The sequence below is a fragment of the Ostrinia nubilalis genome, chromosome 20 (genome assembly GCF_963855985.1).
Source record: "Ostrinia nubilalis chromosome 20, ilOstNubi1.1, whole genome shotgun sequence".
Taxonomy (NCBI): Eukaryota; Metazoa; Arthropoda; class Insecta; order Lepidoptera; family Crambidae; genus Ostrinia; species Ostrinia nubilalis.
The window spans coordinates 361677-382535 of NC_087107.1; the positions used below are offsets into that span (position 1 = coordinate 361677).

The 20859-nt window shown below is 34.9% G+C and overlaps 1 protein-coding gene across 1 annotated transcript in view; it reads left to right on the forward strand.

Annotated features, from left to right (window-relative positions):
- The first annotated feature begins 3351 nt into the window (after positions 1–3351).
- Positions 3352–20859, forward strand: part of LOC135081834 (rho GTPase-activating protein 7) — a 71966-nt gene continuing 54458 nt past the window's right edge. Inside the window, exons 1-3 of the mRNA XM_063976613.1 lie at positions 3352–3473; positions 3573–3682; positions 7974–8045. Of these exons, the coding sequence (XP_063832683.1) occupies positions 3451–3473; positions 3573–3682; positions 7974–8045 (205 nt within the window). The 5' untranslated portion in view covers positions 3352–3450. The remainder of the gene's footprint in view (positions 3474–3572; positions 3683–7973; positions 8046–20859) is intronic.

Consider the following 20859-nt stretch of genomic DNA (forward strand, 5'->3'; position numbering starts at 1 on the left):
ATTTTGCGACAAAAATATAGTCAGATATATTTAAAAATGAAATAGTAGTTCGTGTCATCATTTCACGATAATATTCGGCATCTGGAAGTTATTTAGTTGATGAGATAGCGGTGCTTCACAAGACTTGACCGTTTTTTACATTAATTATGTTTATTGAACTGCGTGTGAATGACCCAGTGAATTCGTTATATTAATGATAATTTATTAAATTAATGTGGAAATATTATTTTGTGCACGCAACTTTGTATATGATTGAACATGTTAATAAACTTTAGTACCGTTTCTTGGGTTGGGATTTAAAAGTAGAGTCATAAACTATTAGGCTTAAGCTAATCATATTTAGATTTGCGTCCTAATACTTTTCGAAGATAAAATATTATTACAAAAATATGTACAAGTGAAACATAAAATATGGTAAGCTACATTATAGCCTCTTTTGTAATAACTCCAAAGTAACAAACTTTCAAACACCTTCAGAATGTAATTTACACCATTACAACATGCTTACTTCGCAACAAATAATTTGAATTTGAACCAACGAACAACTTCATTGTAAAGTTAACGCGATTTAATTATAACGGCAACTCAATTAATATTTAATTCAACTTTACTCGTAATTCTCTTGAAGCATTAAGTTTTCATCATCAAACCGTTGTGTTAAACGGTCTTATTTCCTGAGGCGTAGAGTTCAGAATGTGGGGTGTGCCCCAGTTTCGGATTTGGCAAAACACATGTGGTTCCGAGTACGCGTAACCTAAACATTACACTGCAGACGGTTGCAAAGTTTATGATCTCAGACTTGGGTATATTAAGTGTGATTTTACCATATTTTGCTGCTTGAAATTATGTAAAAGAAGCCCTCTTTCTTCAAATAGGTAGAACTAACAATCCATCCTGACTCCGCACGGATCACTATAGGTAAATTCTCTATGATGTCCATAGAAAGAGCTACCTAAACCAAACACGAATAATTGAATACATTAATTTATAATAATAATTATGTCATGAAACGTTCGTTTCAGTTTACTGAAAAAACTCATCAATGTAAATATTGAAGTTCCTGTTTAATGCGTAATGTGATAACACAATGTGTATTTAACTGTTTGGCACAACACAATATTGGCACGGTACATATTTACAAAAAAAAAACAAAATAAACACATGTACACTTACAGCTTACAGTCATTCAAACCTCTTTCATTCAAGCGATAAAGGATATTATGGGACGTGAAGAATTTAGGTAGATATAGTGTACCCGTACTTTTATGACGTGTTCTTTGGTCGTAATCAGAATCAAATTAATTCACATTGAAATTAGTTATAATAATTAGTATGTAGGCCCTTTTCAGGGCACATAAACACATCAATTTATTGTGATTGAGTCTATTCTTTATGCAGGTCTCATAACGGGCAAGATCAAGAGATACAGTATGACGAATGGACACAAGAGTGTTATCAATAAGGTTTCGTTTTGCACTCTTTGAACACGGAACCCTAATAAAACAAACTCGTAAAACGCATTTTATTTTTGCAAGTGCTTTTAAAAACCACTTTTACACGTTCCAGTATTAACCCTACCACTGCAGTGACAATAAATGGACCAGTGCTGAAAAGAAAACTCCGGAATGCACCATTTCCGCCTGTAAAGTGGAAATTTTTTCAAGAAGCCTGACTCACTCATACTCGGAATCGATTACTATCGATTTTACTGTACCACAACGCTAATTTCGATCGCCATGACTTGCCGTGAATGATTAAACACGCCACTACAGTCTGGCTTTGTTTTTAAACTACTTAGGCAGAGTTGCATCATCTTAATGTAGCTTTGACAAACGTCAAAAATCTGTCAAACTCCATAGAAAAAGCACCAATTACTGTTATTGTTACTGTTGAAATAAGGTGGTCAAACTCAGCCTTAATATATGGACATTAAGGCTGAGTTGCACCACCTTCACTATTTTCATATTCCTCCCTTTTACAAAAAAGAGTATAAAATGTATGTTTATATCCGTTGTCTAGTACCCATAGTACAGCTTCTGGGACTAGAAGCGTAGTGTAAAGTATGTATTTACTAGCTTTTGCCCGCGGCTTCACCCGCGTGAAATTTAGTTTGTCACAGATCGTCATAAATTATAGCCTATATGTTATTCTGGGTTATAAACAATACTAATACTGTAAAGTTTCATCAAAATCCGTCCAGAAGTTTTTGCGTGAAAGAGTAACAAACATCCAGACATCCAGACATCCACAAAAACTTTCGCATTTATAATATAATTCAATATTAGTAAGATAAGATATTAGTAAGATTATTTATTTGTTGTGTAAATATTGATAATAATCGTTCCAAAACCGCAAACATATTAGCACATTTTAGAACATTAAGCCCTATTGGAACCACTTTCATCATTAGGCCCCATTTCAACACGAACACAGAGACATTAGGACGGCACATAATTACCGATAACGCTATTATTATAACTTGTTGAATGACAGCAGATAACGACACTAAATATTTTCCTTAATTTTAAAACTCATTCGTTACTTTGCGACGTTGATGTGCGAAGATAAAACGGCATGGATGTGGTATCTCGAATTTGTACATTTCAAATGTCACTTTCATCTGTACAAGTAACGTTTTGCATCTGATGTATTATTTAGCAGATCTAAGTCAAGCTGTGAACCAGTATGAAATTAACAGTTGTCTATAAATATTTTATTTTCAGTAGATTTAGCCACACAGTTGGAAGCTCTAGGCCTGTATCTTACCTGATGGTAAATGATGATCAGGCCGAAAGTGGAAGCGAACTTCACCCGGAATCCTCAACCACAGAGGAACTGGCTATCTTACCTCTAACTGCCGGAACACAACAATGCTGTTAACATTTTTGTTATGGCGACAGATTTAGGTAATATGGTGGTAGCTAGCCAGGCGGACTTAAAACAGATCCTGCCACCAAACAAACCGAACAAAAAAATCTACCCCCACTGGGAATCGAACCCAGGACCTCTGCATCTGAAGCAGGTGGTCTTACCTCTACACCACAGAGGTCCTTTTATAAAATATGCAAGCAACTGCTCGATCCACCAGCTCCTAACGAAACTGGTGTCAAAGTGACATGTCCAAACAACTTAACATTTCTAACATCACGCCTCTAGACGCACTATCGCAAGTCTGGCGATTAAAGGGCGTAACTAACGACCGTGTGATAACGCGCGATAACTAATCTCATTCCATGCCCGCTCCTCGCGAGCGCACTCGTACATCCGTGGTCATTCCATTTTCAAATCCTCGAAATTTCAAATCTATGTTTTTTTTATTAATTTTTATTGCCAGTTAGTGCTTAGTTTTTTCATCTTCGGTCGTTCGTTTAAATCGAAAGTGTTTAATTCATTTTTATGACTGCCAGTTATGTGCGTTATTTATAAACATTTGAATAACAGACAGTATCAATGGGACTCATTTCTATGCATTGGTTCGTTGAATTATCGTTAAAATGGTAGCTGCGAGGTATCGTTGATTGTGCAAGGCGGTTAAATAGTGTTAATTTAATTTTGTTTGGTTGGTTGTTAAGTGAAATTATGAAGCCGGGCGAGTCGCGCCGCGGTTCGCGCGCCAGCCTGTTCGCTACTGAAGTGATGGGCAGCGTCAGTGTTCCGAATTTAAGCATCGATCAGATTACAGGTACGATTGTTTTCGATATCAAAACACAGGTATTAGGTATTCGACTGATAACATGTGCTAGTTTAAAAATAGTACGTGACTGGACGTGGGTATGCACTTTTTATTTGTGTTAGTACTTCCGAATTGATACGGTGATTAGTTTTCTTTGATTTGGTGTTACGCGTGCAGTGTTGATAAAGAAGTGAATAAAAGTTAGTTTAAATGATTCTTCATTTCCAAGGTAATGAACTTAGTTATAATCAAGTTTCAAAACAAAAATAAAAGATAGATCGGCAGGTAGGTTAATTTAATGAATTTTCTACTGCTCGTTTATCTACTTAGGTTCTAGTTTCAATTTCAATAAAAGTCTAATTTGCGACTGGCCATCCAGAAAATTGAGAGAAAAGAAATAAGATCAAACAAAGCTTTGTCGTTTGAATTTGGAACCTTTGAAAAGAATTTATTTAATTAGTTATTGTGTTCAATACTTGGGAAACAGTGGGAAAGGCAATAAGTTAATGTAAGTGCTTATGCATAAGAAATTTTAAGATGTATTTTCCCATGGCTTATCTTTCTTGTTTTATGTGTACCAACCGAATATAGTGGAAATCATTGGGGGAGGCTTATGTTCAGCAGTGGACGTCCTATGGCTGAAAAGATGATGATGATGATGACGATATTTCGTGTGTTCTGCTTTGGTGTCGGTAGACTGAGGATAGGAAGCTGGGTTAATTTCAGCTACCCACCTAATTGAAGCAACCACGTTCCATCTTTTTGGCACTCTAAATGCGTTGCTTTAAAATTTTTAAACCAAATAAAATGCAAGCAGAGTGCACTTAGGCAAGTTTTTGTACGTAGCTATGCATTGACAATTAGAGCAGTGACGTCATGAAGGTAATTACTGCAATGAGGTCGATGACCGGTTCTAACGTGTTTAGAAATGAGTTGTTTAGAATTTTGTACATTTTGTTTCATTTTAAACCAAACAGTATTTTATGCTACGAGTATACCTAATTTCTTAACATCCTCTTTCTTGCAAAAACACCTGTTTTTAATAAAGGCACACTTACGAAATAAGAACTACATAATTTCATTTATCTTTTTATTGTTTTTTATTTAAAATCAGATTTTCAATTATGTTTATGTGTACAAGTAAATGTAGGTAAAGTTATTCAACACACCTAGTCTAAGGCCAATTTCGTGTTCACTAACTGTTTCAATACCCAATGATTATGTTTCGAAATGCATTTATTTATTTTATGCGTGAAAGTCGTTGTAAACTGATTTCCTCATAACGTTGGGTTTATCTAAAGTGGTTTCTACAAATACTTACTACCTACTAGGAAAACAGATATGTAAATTTCAACAAAGTTTGAAGTTTTTATTGGTTTTTCCTTTGCAATATTTTGTGTGAAAATGACTAAGTACGTAAACACATTACGAGTAGTTTTACGTTTCGTGAGTAGGTAACTAAAAGTAAAGTTACGTTCCACATTTAATATGTGGCAGTCTTTAATTATATAGGACCCAGCCCTAAGTTCTAAATAGAAATTGATGTTTATTCATGAATATTTTTTTGTGTTGAGCGGCTAGATTCTAGTTCAATAAAGTCTTCTTAAGGTGAGTAGACTCTGTAGCAGAACAACGAGTCGCTCTATGAAATGTTAGAATCTACCCTTTCATGACTCAAACGTCGTACCTACATTTTACCTGTAATGGTACAATACGTAATAACGTTACATTACATAGAAATGCTCGAGAAAATGCTAGTCTATACTCACCTTTAAAGTTCGCCTCTGAGTACTGCATGTAGTAAGTAGAGCAATATCTTTTGATATATTTTATTCGTGATTTACTTTAAATAATTCTGATAAGTACAAACTCTTTTTAAAACAACGATAAACTAAAACCCCCAATTTGTATCAACTAAAATGTTTTTATCACACAATAAAGAATCGAGGCGCTTATTCGCTATACATCAAAACAGTCTGGAGGCGGCCGTGATAGCGCGGCACTTCAATGGAGAATCTATTGCTCACTTAGTTGACCCTCGAGACAGTTCGCCCTGGAATCATGCATGATAGTGGCTTTGATACGGTAATTTTTAAGTATTTTTTCTCTAGTTTAGTGAACTAAACATTTCCAGTCATTTCAGGCACTTTGCAATGAATAACGTGTTCAATTCATCTGATTACATAGCACAGTTGATTGCGTTTTTATTATAACTCTGATTACTTAGTTGTTATTTTGCAATAACTGTCGACTCTAGAAGTTTTGTCGGCATGTCAGTCTTTTTTTTTGTTTCAAATTTTTACTTATAACAACTCTACGCCGCTATAGTATTTAAGCTGCATATTTTCTTCAAACGTAGCCTGTGTTTATATGTTTTTCCGATTTTTATTTGTTTTTTACGAGACAAATACAAAAGAACAATACAAGATTTTTGACTAACTTAGCATGTATGTTGTATGTTCTAATTTTAAACCAATGACATTCACTCTAAAGTCTGCTCAACAGGTACAAATTGCCGTGTCCAATAACTTGACAAATTCTTTTAACGCCGCATCTGCTTACCAATATTACTGACATTAGTTCGCGTCAAACACACAATGGAACTGATTGGCCCTTCGGCCTACTAAGCCTACCCAGCATTTCAAGATCCCTGATCTTCGTAATTTTACTAGAAAACGTCTATAAACCCACAGATCTGTAACAGTGGTCGGTAATTAATATTTATAAGGTGAAAGCCTATTTTCTTTAATGTGATTGTCTAAGTGGTGTTCATGGCGCTAAGTTATAAAATGTTTTAGGATTCCGTAGTCGCTATCAAAAACTCTTTAATACATTTATGATGTTCCTTAGCAGTTCTTAAAATAATAAGATAATACTTATTGTGACAGACTTTTGATTATTAATGATACCCACTTGAATTCCTAGATTAGATAATTTAGTACAATATTCTGCGTTACGTTATCAAGTGCTCATTTATTAGGCTTCGATAGTACACTATAACTGCGAATCAAACCCAATAGATAATTGTGTACTATTTGACCCCTTTATTTTTAGTCAGTACCTCACACGTTTAGGCCCGATTTGACCAAATTTTATCCGAGAATAACTCCTGGTATAACTGGCAATTGACAGTTTCAGTATTAAAAATATGTCAAAATTTCGAATAACTGACGATTTATTCTGAGACTAGCTTTCCGCCCGCGGCTTCGCCCGCGTGGAATTTTGTCTGTCACAGAAAAACATTATCGCGCGCGTCCCTGTTTCAAAAACTGGGATAAAAACTATCCTTTGTCCCTTCCCGGGACTCAAACTATCTCTATGCCAAATTTCATCAAAGTCGGTTCATTGGTTTAGGCGTGAAAGTGAGTCTGACAGACAGACAGAGTTACTTTCGCATTTATAATATTAGTATAGATTAATATTTACTCTTGTTTGGTCGAATATAGTTTATCTTATACCTAGTTCCTTACGTTATTTCCGTATTTTTCATATGTCCATCTGCTGATGTCGCATAAACAACAGTACAGAACCTAGCACTTCATTTTTTTGTGTGATACGTAATTTTCAACTCCGTTACGCAAACGCCTCCGGGCTCGCATCTAGAGAAAGTGATAGTTTTCCACATGGCCCTTAGTGACTTTAATTAATTAATCCCATCTTATATTGAGGAAACGTTTCCGAGTTTTTTACCACAATTAATCACCATTTATTGCATTATGTAACTTTTTATAATTGCCTGTGTGACAAACCTAACAGAAGAGGAAGAGGATTTTTAGAAGTTGGTTTGTAAATACAAAGTATAAAAATGCCTCAACAACAATAATAGGCTAGTTTCCTAAAAAATTTTTTTAGTCCGTCAATTTTAATGTAAAAAAATATTGGACACCATATATTTTGAATTGTCAATCAAGCAAATAATTACAAAGTTATAGTGCGTTGAAGTTTCGCGCACAAAGTGCTGCACTTTTACGCACTCACTGACGTCACGGGCCTTTTCTTTAGTTAGAACTTTGACACGCTTTATCTCATTAGTTTTAAAAAGTGAAAAATACGTCTCGAGTAGTTTTTGACGGACTAATAAAAACTCTTGGTTTTTTACCCAGGAAACATCCCTATTTCAATAGTTGCGATGAACGCTCATGCAACTATGCAAAAAAGGAGTACATTAAACAAATCGTGTTTTTTATTTTCATGATCCAAATTTTGGCTTATAAAGGAGAATATTTGACATTTACTTATTGAATCTAGGCCAGCTTTTCCTCTTATTTTCTGGCTAAATGTAATATTTGTATTGTTTCAGAGATCGAAGCGGCGGAGGCGTGCAAGTGGCTGAGAGCGGCCGGCTTCCCTCAGTATGCCCAGATGTACGAAGGTGAGTCATCAGTTAAGCAAATCACTTTATTTTAGGTACTAAAACTAAACTAAGAAACGAAGTTAAGACGCTAAGGGAGCGCAGGATAAGTAAATGACACGTACGCATACCTATATTCAAATTTAAACGAGACGGGAGTGGTGAGCAATAATGGTATGAGACACAATTATGTAGTGAGGTCTAATTCTCACTTATCATTTCGTATTAGGTACTTTAAAATAGTCAAAAGTACTTATTTCTTAGTAAAATATAAACAGTGGTCACCATGACGGGTGCGGTAGATACGGTATCTTGATATTTTCTTACAAATTGCCGTCTGTCATTTCCCAGTTGACAGCAAATGACTGTTACTTGAACGTAACAGAAATCAGTGAAATGTTCGCCAAGTTCCATAAGAGGTATTATTACCACAACGAGCAATAAAGACTTTGAGACAAACACTTGCCAAACACACGCATTGTTTGGCCAAACTTACTACTTGGCCGACCCAAAGGCTTTGTCTCCAACTTAACTTGGCTTACCCCAAGCCTCTAATCCCACTTACGTAGGCACCATCAATACGCCATAAAGGTTGCCCAGAATAGCCGCTATTAGACCGGGATAACGTCCCGTCCCGACCTGTCCCAACGTACAGATTAATCATATTTACCATCAGAGAAGGCTTGTCCCATATGTTGATACATGGTGTTCTATCTTATTATAAACAGATCTAGTTTTTTATTTCGTATTCGTTAAGAAGGCTTTTAGGTTAGGTTAGTCACTGCAATCCTACCCTATTACTTATTATGGGTGACAAACCGTATTGAAATAATTTTACTGCGTTAAAAAACTTACCGCTTTTACTGTAGACGAAATAATTATGCTCAGATCCCAGCCAGTTAAGTTACAAAGAAGTGTAATTAGATCAGATAAAACACGGTCTAGACCCGATATCGATCGAATCTCCCCCGTCCCTTTGCCCTAGTCACAAATTACTTATAAACTTAAGCTGTAATAGACCAGCATTAAAATCCAAACTTACATTCTTAGTTTGGGCAGGCCTGTTCATCTCCGCGAGTTTACATCGAAAACAAAACACGCACGATTGCCCCCTACAAGAGTACTATTCGACAAGGCCTCACATACGAGCGAACATTGACTCACGCACGCGTATTCTTGTGTATGATGGAAAAAAATAAAGAAAATGGTGTACTAAATACTGTGCAGTATTTAACTGCCTAAATAATAATAAAAACACAGAATGTACTTTTTTAAGTTGCCTGAAGACACTGAGAGGTAAATAAGTAGTTAATATTATTCATGATAATTCATGCTAAATCAATCATGTATTTCCTCCGCCATTTTCTGCAGATTGGCACCTCACGTCACATCATTTTACCGAAGTCAGCCCTATAGCTTCGGCGCAGTACCGATCACTGACGTTTGTCAACAAAACTTCTGACAAACTTGCTTGACTCTTGAGACAAGCTAAATTACACCATATTGTTAATGACATTGAGCATACATTTTTTTAAATACCTTCGCGAAGTAAAACTTCTGTACGTAGTACTTATTATTATTCTGTGGTTTGGGTTCCAAACTATGGAGTATTTAAAAAGATACTAAAAGAGCATAAAGTTTAGAAAATAGAAATAGAGCAGCCTGTATCGGTCCAGTAACGAAGCCTACGCGAGCGTACGAGTACGAAGCAAATCCTACCTTTCAATCGACCGTTAGCTGTACTATCCCATCGAAGGAATAGTGTGGATATGAAACCACTTGGTAGTTTAAGGTTAAAGTTAAATTCAAATTACGTAATGAGATCACAAATCATTACAGTGTTTTGTTGATTTTACTAACACAGTCTTAAGAGCGTTGTAGCAAAAAGTTGGCGTTCGAATTTTAGGTTTTTATTGCTTGACGTCGCGTAGTGAGTGCGCAAACTTCATTTATCTGTACAATTTCAACGCTGCGTCGACTAAACGATCTTAATCCGTAGTTGTATCGTAGCTAAGACAGTACATCATACATAATAATAAAGAAATCTATATATATAAAAATGAAACCCGTTTCGCGTTGTCACGGCATCACGTGTGAACGGCTGAACCGATTTCGATAATTCTTTTTTTTAAATGTTTGTGGAAGTCCAAGGATGGTTCTTACGGAAAAAAATATTAAGAAAATATCTACGCTAAGGCGGTACGAAGTTCGCCGGGTCAGCTAGTAATATATAATTTACCTATTTGATTTTTTCTCAGATCAGACTTTTAGCAAAATCAAGTTACGTAATTAATGTATTTTTTACACTAGTAAATCCTGCGACAAGTTTTTAATCTTTAAATTGAGTAAAGTAATAAGTTGATGGGTTTGAAAGAATTTATGTTTTTTTTTTTTTTTTACAGCATCAAAAGCTTGTTTATGACAAATATTTACTATTTAAATTTTACTTTTGACTTTTTACGTTTTTATGATGCGGGATGGAAAAATTAAAATTTATTCTGATTTTGTGACGTTTCCGCACATAAATATGGATAGGTTAAATAAATAGAATGAAATGTATGAAAACGAGCGTGCCATTTTTTAAACGTTATCTATAAAATCTGTGTCCATCAAAGAGCTCGTAACTAAACATCAATTTTCATTCATTATCTAAAAGTTAATAATAAACATTTAGTTTTTGTAAAGCTAAACAAGTCAGGAAATCAAAGAGGTAAATACTGATATCATTGTGATTTTATAGAATTTATTATTATAAACCACGGTCGTATAATGCTAAAAAATCAGAGGTAACTTTAAGATTTTTATCCATAGAGCAAAATTTATCTAATCGTGTTTTTAAACAGTTATCCCATTAGGTACACATGCGTTCTGTAATACAAACCCATCAAAAACAATACTTGTCAAAAAACCAAGTCTCACTACTCAGTTGTTCTACGGTAAAAAGTTGTGAGATCCATGTAATACCAAGTCCAGTCCAGGAAATCATTAACGTTTTACATAAATATAATGACTTGGCCATCGCATGAAAACACGTGTAAATTAAATTATTTAGTGCGAAATGAAACGAAATTTTGGATGCCTGTGTAGACATGCAAAATTTCAGCTCAATGGGAAAACGGGAAGTAAGTAAATTTTAAGTTGCAAGATTTTACAACTCCAGATGTTAAAGAAAATAAAAGCTTGTAGATAGCTTTACAAAGAAAAGAAAGATTTATGAAGAAAATAAAAAGTACTGTCTACGATACATTTGTTAGGCCGTGTTGCACCGTCTTACTTTAACATTGACATCGAAATTTTGGATGTCAAAAATCTGTCTAACATAAAACACCGGTTATTGTCAGTTAGGGTCAAAGTTAGGTGGTGCATCTCAGCCTTAGTGTATTTTAATTAAATTTAATACAAATAAGGATGACGAAAATAATCGATAAGTGATCTCACTCGAATATTTCTTATAGTAGGTATACAAGATGTCGAACAAATGGTAACTTACTGAAAAAGTGCTTCATGAGACCTAGCAAACGGCATCAATAGTATGTTTAAGAACGAACTGAATCTATTCAAAAAACCTATATTTCCAGCTTTCATACATTTAATACAGTTACAAACAAACACGAAATCAATGGTTTCTGAGAATTCTGAGTGTCTTAATGCCGTCCCCTTTATCTGTTTATTTAGTATTTATTAATTAGTATCTCTTGATGATATTGTAGCAAGTTAAACCTAAAATCATGTTTTCCGTAAATAATTTAAATAAGAATGCAATTTACGAGTTTGTTGTTTGATTATTATATATTACTCAATTAAAATTTTAAATTTAAAAAATTAACACTTCTAATATGGTAGGTATGGCTGGCGGCATACATTTAGTATGAAATTCGGAAACATTGAATTTTCGCATAGATCCAGTTTATTCTTTGACCTATTTATTGTTATTGTTTTAAAGAGCTCATGAAGCACTAGGAACAGTAAACAGTTTCTCGATATCTTGTATAATTAAAAATCAAGTGAAATCACTTATCGTTTCCACCCTGTACCTATACTTTTAAAAATAAACTCATTTTTTACGTTCATTTGTATAAGTATCTACAATACAAATACCTAACCAACTTAGTTGACGTTTTATAAAACTATTTGTCTAAGTGTCATCGAGCGACCGCTGGTGGATTTGCCATTTACCTGACCTACCCCTTTATTACTAAACGTTTAATATCAGATGAATAGTTCCGCACCAATTTCTTTCATTCAGTCGTCAGTAATTGAACTTTCGGAAAAACATGACGAAGCATTGTGTGACCATACAGACGCTATTCAACTTTTATTATTAAGGAAGAGTATATTTTATGTTGGTAGAAACACAATAGCATAGACTAATGTTTTGACACCCTGTTAAAATTTTTATTAGTCATTTATTTTTTCCTGACCAAACAGATACCATAATAATATCTTTTGTCTATTCTACCCATATTCTGTAACCCTAACCTAACCTAACCTAAACAAATAAATTAAAAATACTTGCGGATCAAAAGTACTCAATCATACTACAATTTACGAAAAAATCACGCGTGACACATATACGTCAGTGGGCAGTCAACTGACATAGACCCGGCGTCTACGAGTGCCAAAGCACGACTGATTTATGCCATTTGATGCACCCGATTTTATAGTATTTTCAAATTAATTTTTCATTTGAAGATTGAAGATAGGTATTTTTGATTGTGACACAATAATAGTACTATGTTTCTTCTTAAGTATAAAGTAGTTTATGTTGCCAAATGACTTTTAGATTATGAGATGTGACCTGTTTTCTTGCAGTAATTTTCTCGAATTTTGACTATCTTAGACATGATAAAAATGCATTTTAATGAATTAAACATCAAAATTTTCTCAATACACTTTCTTCTTCAGGGTATGCTTATTCTAATGAATACATTCTATCTTCTTACTTAGAAATAAATTTGTTGTAATATTAGTTCAAAGTTGTGCCTTCGCGAGTTACCTGGAAATCGGGCTTTCGAAATTCGCTGTTTTCGTAGGCAAAAATCCAATTTGAACGAGATTTTGTCAATAGACATTCCGTAAAAACGTATGATAATTACGATGATATAAGTCAAAAGAAGCTATAACAATAAATTATATGACTAAAATCATTTCGAAATCTGCCAAATTCTCGATTTCTGCATGAAAAATGTGACAACGCTCTTAAGAATTCACAGATATGTGTAAGAATTAGTTTTTTATGTCACGAGTTACGTAATATATGTTATGTAATTTATAGCAAGCTTGAAATGGCCCTTTACGGCCGTGCATTAAAACCTTAGCATTGTAGAGTTTCTTTCAATTTCATCATGATCTGAACTATTGATGAGGAATATGTTGTACGTCATAATAATGATTTTTTAAGATTATTGTATAATAGTATCCACTTTTTCTCGTAATAGATGATACAATCATAGGGAATATCCATAGCGTTCTCAACCTCACCGATGACAATGTAGACTAAATTATCCTTTAATAGCACCAAAAGAGCCACAGGTCATTTTTTTCGTCGAACATGAGCGTAGATTATTTTGATACACCGTGACAACCCACCATAGATACCATTCAAACCCATCAGATGCAATTGTGAGTGTTTTTTGACGTTTTTGGTTTATATTGTTGATTTAGAATCGAATCAGTGGGAGTTTCTGGGAAAAGATATTTGAAAATAGATAATCAAACATGTAAATTCAATATACTTCGCCCACGTTTAAAAATACACTCTGAGATGACTAATCTTAGATTTTCGGTAAAGTAAATAACTGTAAGGTACGAGCATCAAACGAAACATCTGAAACTAAGTAGGTAAGTTACATACTTATTTAGTTCTCTCAACTCAATACTCAATAATTTATTAAAATAATGTATTTGCTTAAAGTAGACGTCGTAAAGGGAACGAAAACGATTTATTCGCTAAATTCATTTAATATTATTTTCACTGGTGTGTGTTATTCTAAATTACGTTTTCAGTATACTTCATGTGATTTGTTATCAACATATCTATTACACTACTATTTCCGCGAACGTTGTGTAAAATCTATGTAAATGCATTTTCTGACCGACAGAAAGTCAATATTAGTTCGTTACCATCGATAAATATTAATTTCCTTCGGCCGCAAAGGAAATATTTCAATTACGCTCATAATGTACTGGAGTTAAGATTTCAATTTAAATGCAAATTCCTAACAAGTCTATGATATAATACCGCTTAGTTCACAAGGTCTTAATCGTATCTGTTAGATAAGATACGAGGTAAAAAGTAAGGTGTTTTTTATAGATGGATAGTTATGGCAGTTGCAGTGATCCATTCAGCATTGATATTGTAATCTAATCTCAATGATCATTAACGGAAGAGTCCTTTTTAGAACTGATACAATAGAACTGAAACCTGTGTGACGCAAACTACCTTTCATAACAAAATCAACTGGCTACCAAGTATTTGTCATTCATTTCCGAAAACTCAATGAAATATTGGCAGCTCTTTCTCGAAATAGGGAAACCATTGTTATCATTATGAATGTGATAAGCTATGAATCACGATTGAATATTTTCGATGACAGTGTAAACCGACCTTTTGCAAAAACAACACGTCTTTTGTGAATCAATTACTATAATTTTGGAGTTTTCCTTTTAAATATTTGTGTTTCTGCGATAGTGTATTTAATTAAAAGTATAGTGATTAAATTATCGTGCCAGTGACATGTGTGTACATTAAAATGAAGTTGCTGAAGGGAATCAAAAGAAAATTTCGTAAATGTTTTCGTTTTGGTATGTATAATTATAATCACACTACTTAATAGTTATAGCGTGTTTACATAAAATTGTTGAAATATGACCTCCTATTTCTTCAATAATAAAATAGTTTAACAAGTTTATATTACGGTCTTAAATCATAGGTAATATATCACTTACTTTTACCATTAGTCACCTCTAATGAGCTACGTGACACCAACCACGTTATGTTTTGCCCAATCCCTATTATTTTATATGATTTATGACAACACTATTAAACTAACCGCATTCCAATGATGCAAAATCTACTGCAATAAAAACGGCCCTATTGCGTTCAAATGACATAATTTACAACAAAAGCACAAAAAATGCAGTGAAAGTGGCCAATTGTCCACCCACGGGTGCGCCCACAGAACCGTCGTCAAACAACAATAAACTATCGCTTACGTCACTCAGAGGCAAACAAAACATAACCGATTAGCGTTATCTTGAGCACAGGTAAACATTCTAAGGAATGACTAAATTCTTCACCTTGTGCGCAATTATCACCTCTAACAACTCACTTTAGAGGTCGAAATTACATCACTGCTTTTTTGCAGGAGTCTCGGACCACTTATGCACCGATTTTATTATTCAGTTTCCGTTTTCGACCAACATTCAACTTTACCTGTTTGACATTAGGGTCATTTATCGAATATTTGAGGTGTATGTCTACAGGGGGTCCTTCAACTGACAAACGGCACGTATCTGTCAAAATATTTTTTCCTACGACCCCCGATTGGTTCAGGTAACTTTGACCAGTTTATTCCAGTGTGTCGGTGCGGTCAGTTCTCAATTTTGCGGTTTTTGAGTGAGGTGTGTGTTCAATTTTGTATGGATCATTACCAGTTTGACGTTTTTAAAGTGCAGTGTTGAATTATGTTTGGAAGGACTTGAAGTAATGACTATCAGATGTCATCCCGTAAGTTTTTAGAAGATTAATAAAATTGCTTTAGTCTAATTCCAGTATTTCATCTAAAGTTACGTCTGAACACGTTATTATTTGTTCGTATTCGATTTCTTTTTTGTCACCGGTGATTACTTTTATTATGTCATTAAATTGATCATTAAATGAAATCTGCTCTCACACCCTAGATGACTTATAGGCATATAATAAGTTTAATATCTACTTAATGTCACATTGTGTCAGAAAGTCTGAGCAACTGAGTTCTTTTGAAGCAACACAACTATGCCAGGTGGAGCAGTATTGAGCAATAATGTCAGAGTTCCAACTAAATGTAGCTTGCAAACTTCAGCTCCATGTTGTACAACAAACTAATTGCAGTTGGCACTCGGGTTCTGCTACTGACATAAATTTATGAAAAACTTTTTGTAGCTACGCTTATAGTAGATGAAAAAGTGAATAAACAATAGAATATTGACAAGTCAAATGTGATTTTTACTATAGGTATTACGAGTAGGTAGCATAGCATAGGAGCATTTAAAACACAGAAAGAAAGAATGTTTAAGAGTATTTGGCCCCAAATATCATATAGAAACGATCCGTTTTAAATAACAACATTAACATAAGAGATAACAAGAGTGATTGTAATCTATATTTTGTGGTCTTAGTCATCTTGATAAACTCTTCATTGAATTATAACTATGTACTTATGAAGTCTCTGATTTGACTCTTCCAAAATATTATCAGTATCTTCAAAACTAATCGTATCTACAATTTCTGAGTATTAATTTGAAAACATATTGTACGTTACCGTAAAATTTTAAGGTAAATGATACGAGAACCGTTGTTTTTTATACTGGGAGCTGTTACAAAATTTAGCTTTATTGTGGGCTCATATACCTACGCTTTCATTATTTAGAAGAATGCGAGTAAACAATGTTATTTTAGGGCGCCGAGATGATATTGCGAAAGCCGCGTTCCCCGAGGTAACAGGTACATTAATTTCATTCACAATTTTTAGAAGAATAGAGTTTGTTATTACAAAGAAGCTGATCCTAGCTTGTTTATTATTTACTGTGGGTATATTTCAATAAATACTTTCTATCTATCTATGAAAATATTTACGGCTTGTGTAAAGTGTAACCCCTAAAATCGATTCAAACTCAAGCATGGATTGAAATCTTGCATCAATGTTTAATTTACTCCAACCTTATTCGACTTAGTACCTGTCCTCTTGTTTACTTAAATCAGTATGATTTATAAAAGGCAATAGCAATTTATTTTGGCTGCCAAAATGGAACAAAAAGCAAACGACAAAAACACGATTACATCAAATCACAATCATCCCCTGTTTGTTTTCTGAAATATTCGTGACAGCTCGCATTTGCCACTCAATTTTAATGGAACCCCATACATTTTGACCCTTGCTTCGTAATGAATTTCTTTACCCCGCCTCATTTGAAGTCAGTTTTGTTGAGTATTGGAATTTGTTTTCATATTTTTCGATAAATTCGGTCGGAAATTTTGACAACGACAAATTGGAAAATGAAATTATATTTCGTTTTAATAATGGTTAGGGCGTTTGATTTGCTATTCAATTTCAAAGATTTAGTGGAATCCAAATATTTTCGTATATTCTGCCCGTTATGGTTTATTTAACATTTTCGTAGTTTCGGATATTTGCCGGTACTCCGCAGTAACTGAGTATTTATGGAATTTCTTCCTCAACAAAAGTTTTCAGGTTCGTAACGTAATGGTTCGTAGCTTTACGTTTGACTTAGCAAGAAAGAAAGACAGAAAGAAAGGGAGTCCGAGTGAAGCTCTAGCTTCGGCCTGATCATCACTTTCCATCAGGTGAGATGCAGCCCAAGAGCTTACTCGTTGTGGATAGAAAAACGACCCTTAGTAGAGCACGTCCAAACTGCTAAAATTGACAAGCCTTAAAAGTCAGTCAAAGTTGACCTTAACTAGTTGGGTTTTATTGGTGGTCAAGCTGTAGATCCTGGCTACACAGGGGTTGAAGCGGTGGGAAAGACAGGTGGGAAGAGTCCCGTAAGCCTCATCAGTCTTTAGATTCGTCTATTAGACTCATTGAAGGGACCTGTATTGTCCAAATATGGCCAACAAGGTTACGCAGCGTCAATGCGCTTCTGCACAGCAGCACAAAGGCGATGAATGGCTCGCAAACAGCGGACATGTGTTTGTACAACTCAATTGAACCCACATGGGGTCGGAGGTCACACGCTGAGCGGATCAAATGCGTCTGTAGGGTACAAGTCATAAGCCATAACGAGTTTGGAAACCGATCATAAAATATTCTCTGCAACCAAAGACTGAATGGTCCCGAAGTGTCATTTATCTTAGTAAATTTAATGGTAATAGAAACGTCTCAAGGAGTGTGATAATCAGTCCTACTTTTACATGCTTTTATTTTGTAGGAAATTAAACATAACAGAATCATTTTACATGTCTCAAATTCAGGATAAACTATGTGATCAAAGCAGTGCATACTTTTTGATTTGTTTCTTCGTTTCCCTATGTGCGTAGCGATGGCGCTATCGATTGTAGTATTCAATGCTCCAATTTTTTCACATCAGAAAATAACAATAGGAGAAGAATAACTACACTCAACATCAAATAAACCGCACCTTCCGCGACGCGAACTTTAAAGATTTTCTTCTGACACAATCATGGTACCCCAACAATATTGGTGTTATTTGAAAGCCCAATAAATATCCTTAAAGAAAAATACATTTTATTTCTAAATAAATGATTAACATATACCATAAATGTGACTTGAGAATAGACCTCACTTTGGGCTCACCTCTGGGATCAATTAGACCAATTTTATGGTTATAAAACCAAATAAAGATCTCTCGTATCCTCTTTAACAGATGGATAGCGATTAATCCCAACTTAACAGTTTTATAGTCATAAAAAATGGCTATAGCGTAACTACCTATTTTTTGAAGAAGTGACTCTGGATCCTTGTACAGACACATTTTTGGGGTAAAAACCTTTCCTTTAATGAAATGAAGATTAGAACTAGGCTTTCAAATGGTACCAATGTTGGTAGGAAGTGGGGATGCATACGTTTGATAAGTGCTTGTCGCGGGAGGTGCGATTTATTTGATGCCGAGTGTATATTTTTTTTTACAAAAAACAACCTGTTTGCTAGTATTGTTTTTTTCACTTGCTCCAAACCCTGGCTTTAGCAGGCCAGCCAAGGTCGCCGCATACATTTGCCTGCACACGCGCCTCCATTACTGCCAGCTGGCCCAGTTTAGCGGGAAAAGGAAACTGAACAACGCATTTTGCCTTTGCAATGAGTAACTATGATAGGCTTTTATGAAGTTACTGCTTCATATAGCCCTTACTAAATTCGTCAGCCGTTTGGTGTAGTGGTTCAAAATTAACTACTATGCCGAAAGGTCCCGGATTCAATTGCCGGCCGGGCAGAAATTGAAATTATGAATTTTAATTTCGGTGGCGGGTCTGGGTGTCTTCTATGTATATTAAAAAAAAGTGTTTAGGTATGTTTATATCCGTTGTCTAGTACCCATAGTTTGGGACTAGAGGCGCAGTGTAAACTGTCCAAGGATAAAAAAAAATGTAATGGCTAATGTTCTGAAGTTTCAGCCAAAAGTCTATTGTTGCAACTGGATCCAGAACTATGATTATTCTAATTTATTTTTGAGTTTAAAGGGAAATGGAAATTTAACACACATTTTGCCTTTGTAATGAGTAAAGAACTATGATAGGCGTATGCATATGAAGTTACGGACGACAGCACAACAAGCTAAACTCAGTGACGTCTTATCTTTTTGTAATACGGGCTATTTTGCTACAAAATTTTGATTGTACTATTGCTTCATGGTTCTCACAAATGTAATGCATAAGCTAAGTAGTGCTCTACAGTTTCAGCCAAAAGTTCATTCAAAGTTACAACTACTCGTAGTTCGGAAACTGTATTTATTAGAATTCTAGTTTCGAATTTGAATTAGAGGGAAAACGAAACTGAACAACACCGTTTGCTTTTGCAATGTGTAACTATGGGAAGCTTATATGAAGTTACTGCTTCATGGTCCTTACAAATGTAGTAATGTACGGGCTTGTGCTCTATAGTTTTAGCCAAAAATCCATTCAAAGTTGAAACTAGTTCCAGAACTGTGATTATTAGAATTCTAGTTTTGAGTTTGAATTGAGTTCTGAGTGTAGTTACGTAATAATATTATCATACTATGAACTTTAAATAGGTACTTCCGTTATAGCGTTAAGCGTCAGAACACCTAGATAGTTTTTGGTTAATCATAACAAGATAATATCTTCAAATACTTTACTCTTCATTCTAGAAATCCAAATATAAGCTCAAAGGTCTGACTGACTGACATAGTGATCTATCAACGCACAGCCCAAACCACTGGACGGATCGGGCTGAAATGAGGCATGCAGGTAGATGTTATGGCGTAGGCATCCGCTAAGGGAGGATTTTACGAAACTCCACCCCTAAGGGGGTAAAACGGGATCCACGCGTACGTAGTCGCGGGCGGGCGCTAGTAACCTATAAATAGGGAAACACCTTTTATCGTCTTTGTCTTTCCCTAAAACAAGCGTTTACGTCCTCGAACCCATTGTTTCACTTCTCTACAACCCAAACTTAGTGCTCATTACCGCCATTACACATAATTACCGGTAATTAGGTTAGTGCGCAGTTAGCCGGCGGTTAGCGGAGGCCCGACTGATTGGCTCGCCGATTTTGGGCAATGTTTGTGAATTGAAAATTAGTACAGTATTCGTGTTTTATAGTTGCTTCTTAGATCTGCGGTTAAATGAATACGAAGAGAAATTGTTTATTTAGCACACAAAATTCAAATGTTGCAAGGGAGCTTAAAACAGGAAGCGATCTCAAAAAAATTGACGACTGTCGTTGGGAAATATTGTTGTTAACCTATCGAGCAGCATTATTTTGCTAGGTATCTATTTTAGTAAAGGATCTTCACAAATGTAAACAAACAAAACGTATCAGTATACATTGGAACCGCAAGTGAAATGAATATTATACGTAACATCTAATATAGCAGCCTCGGAGTCAGTGACGTGCGGCCACAGTAAGGTACGTCCAAT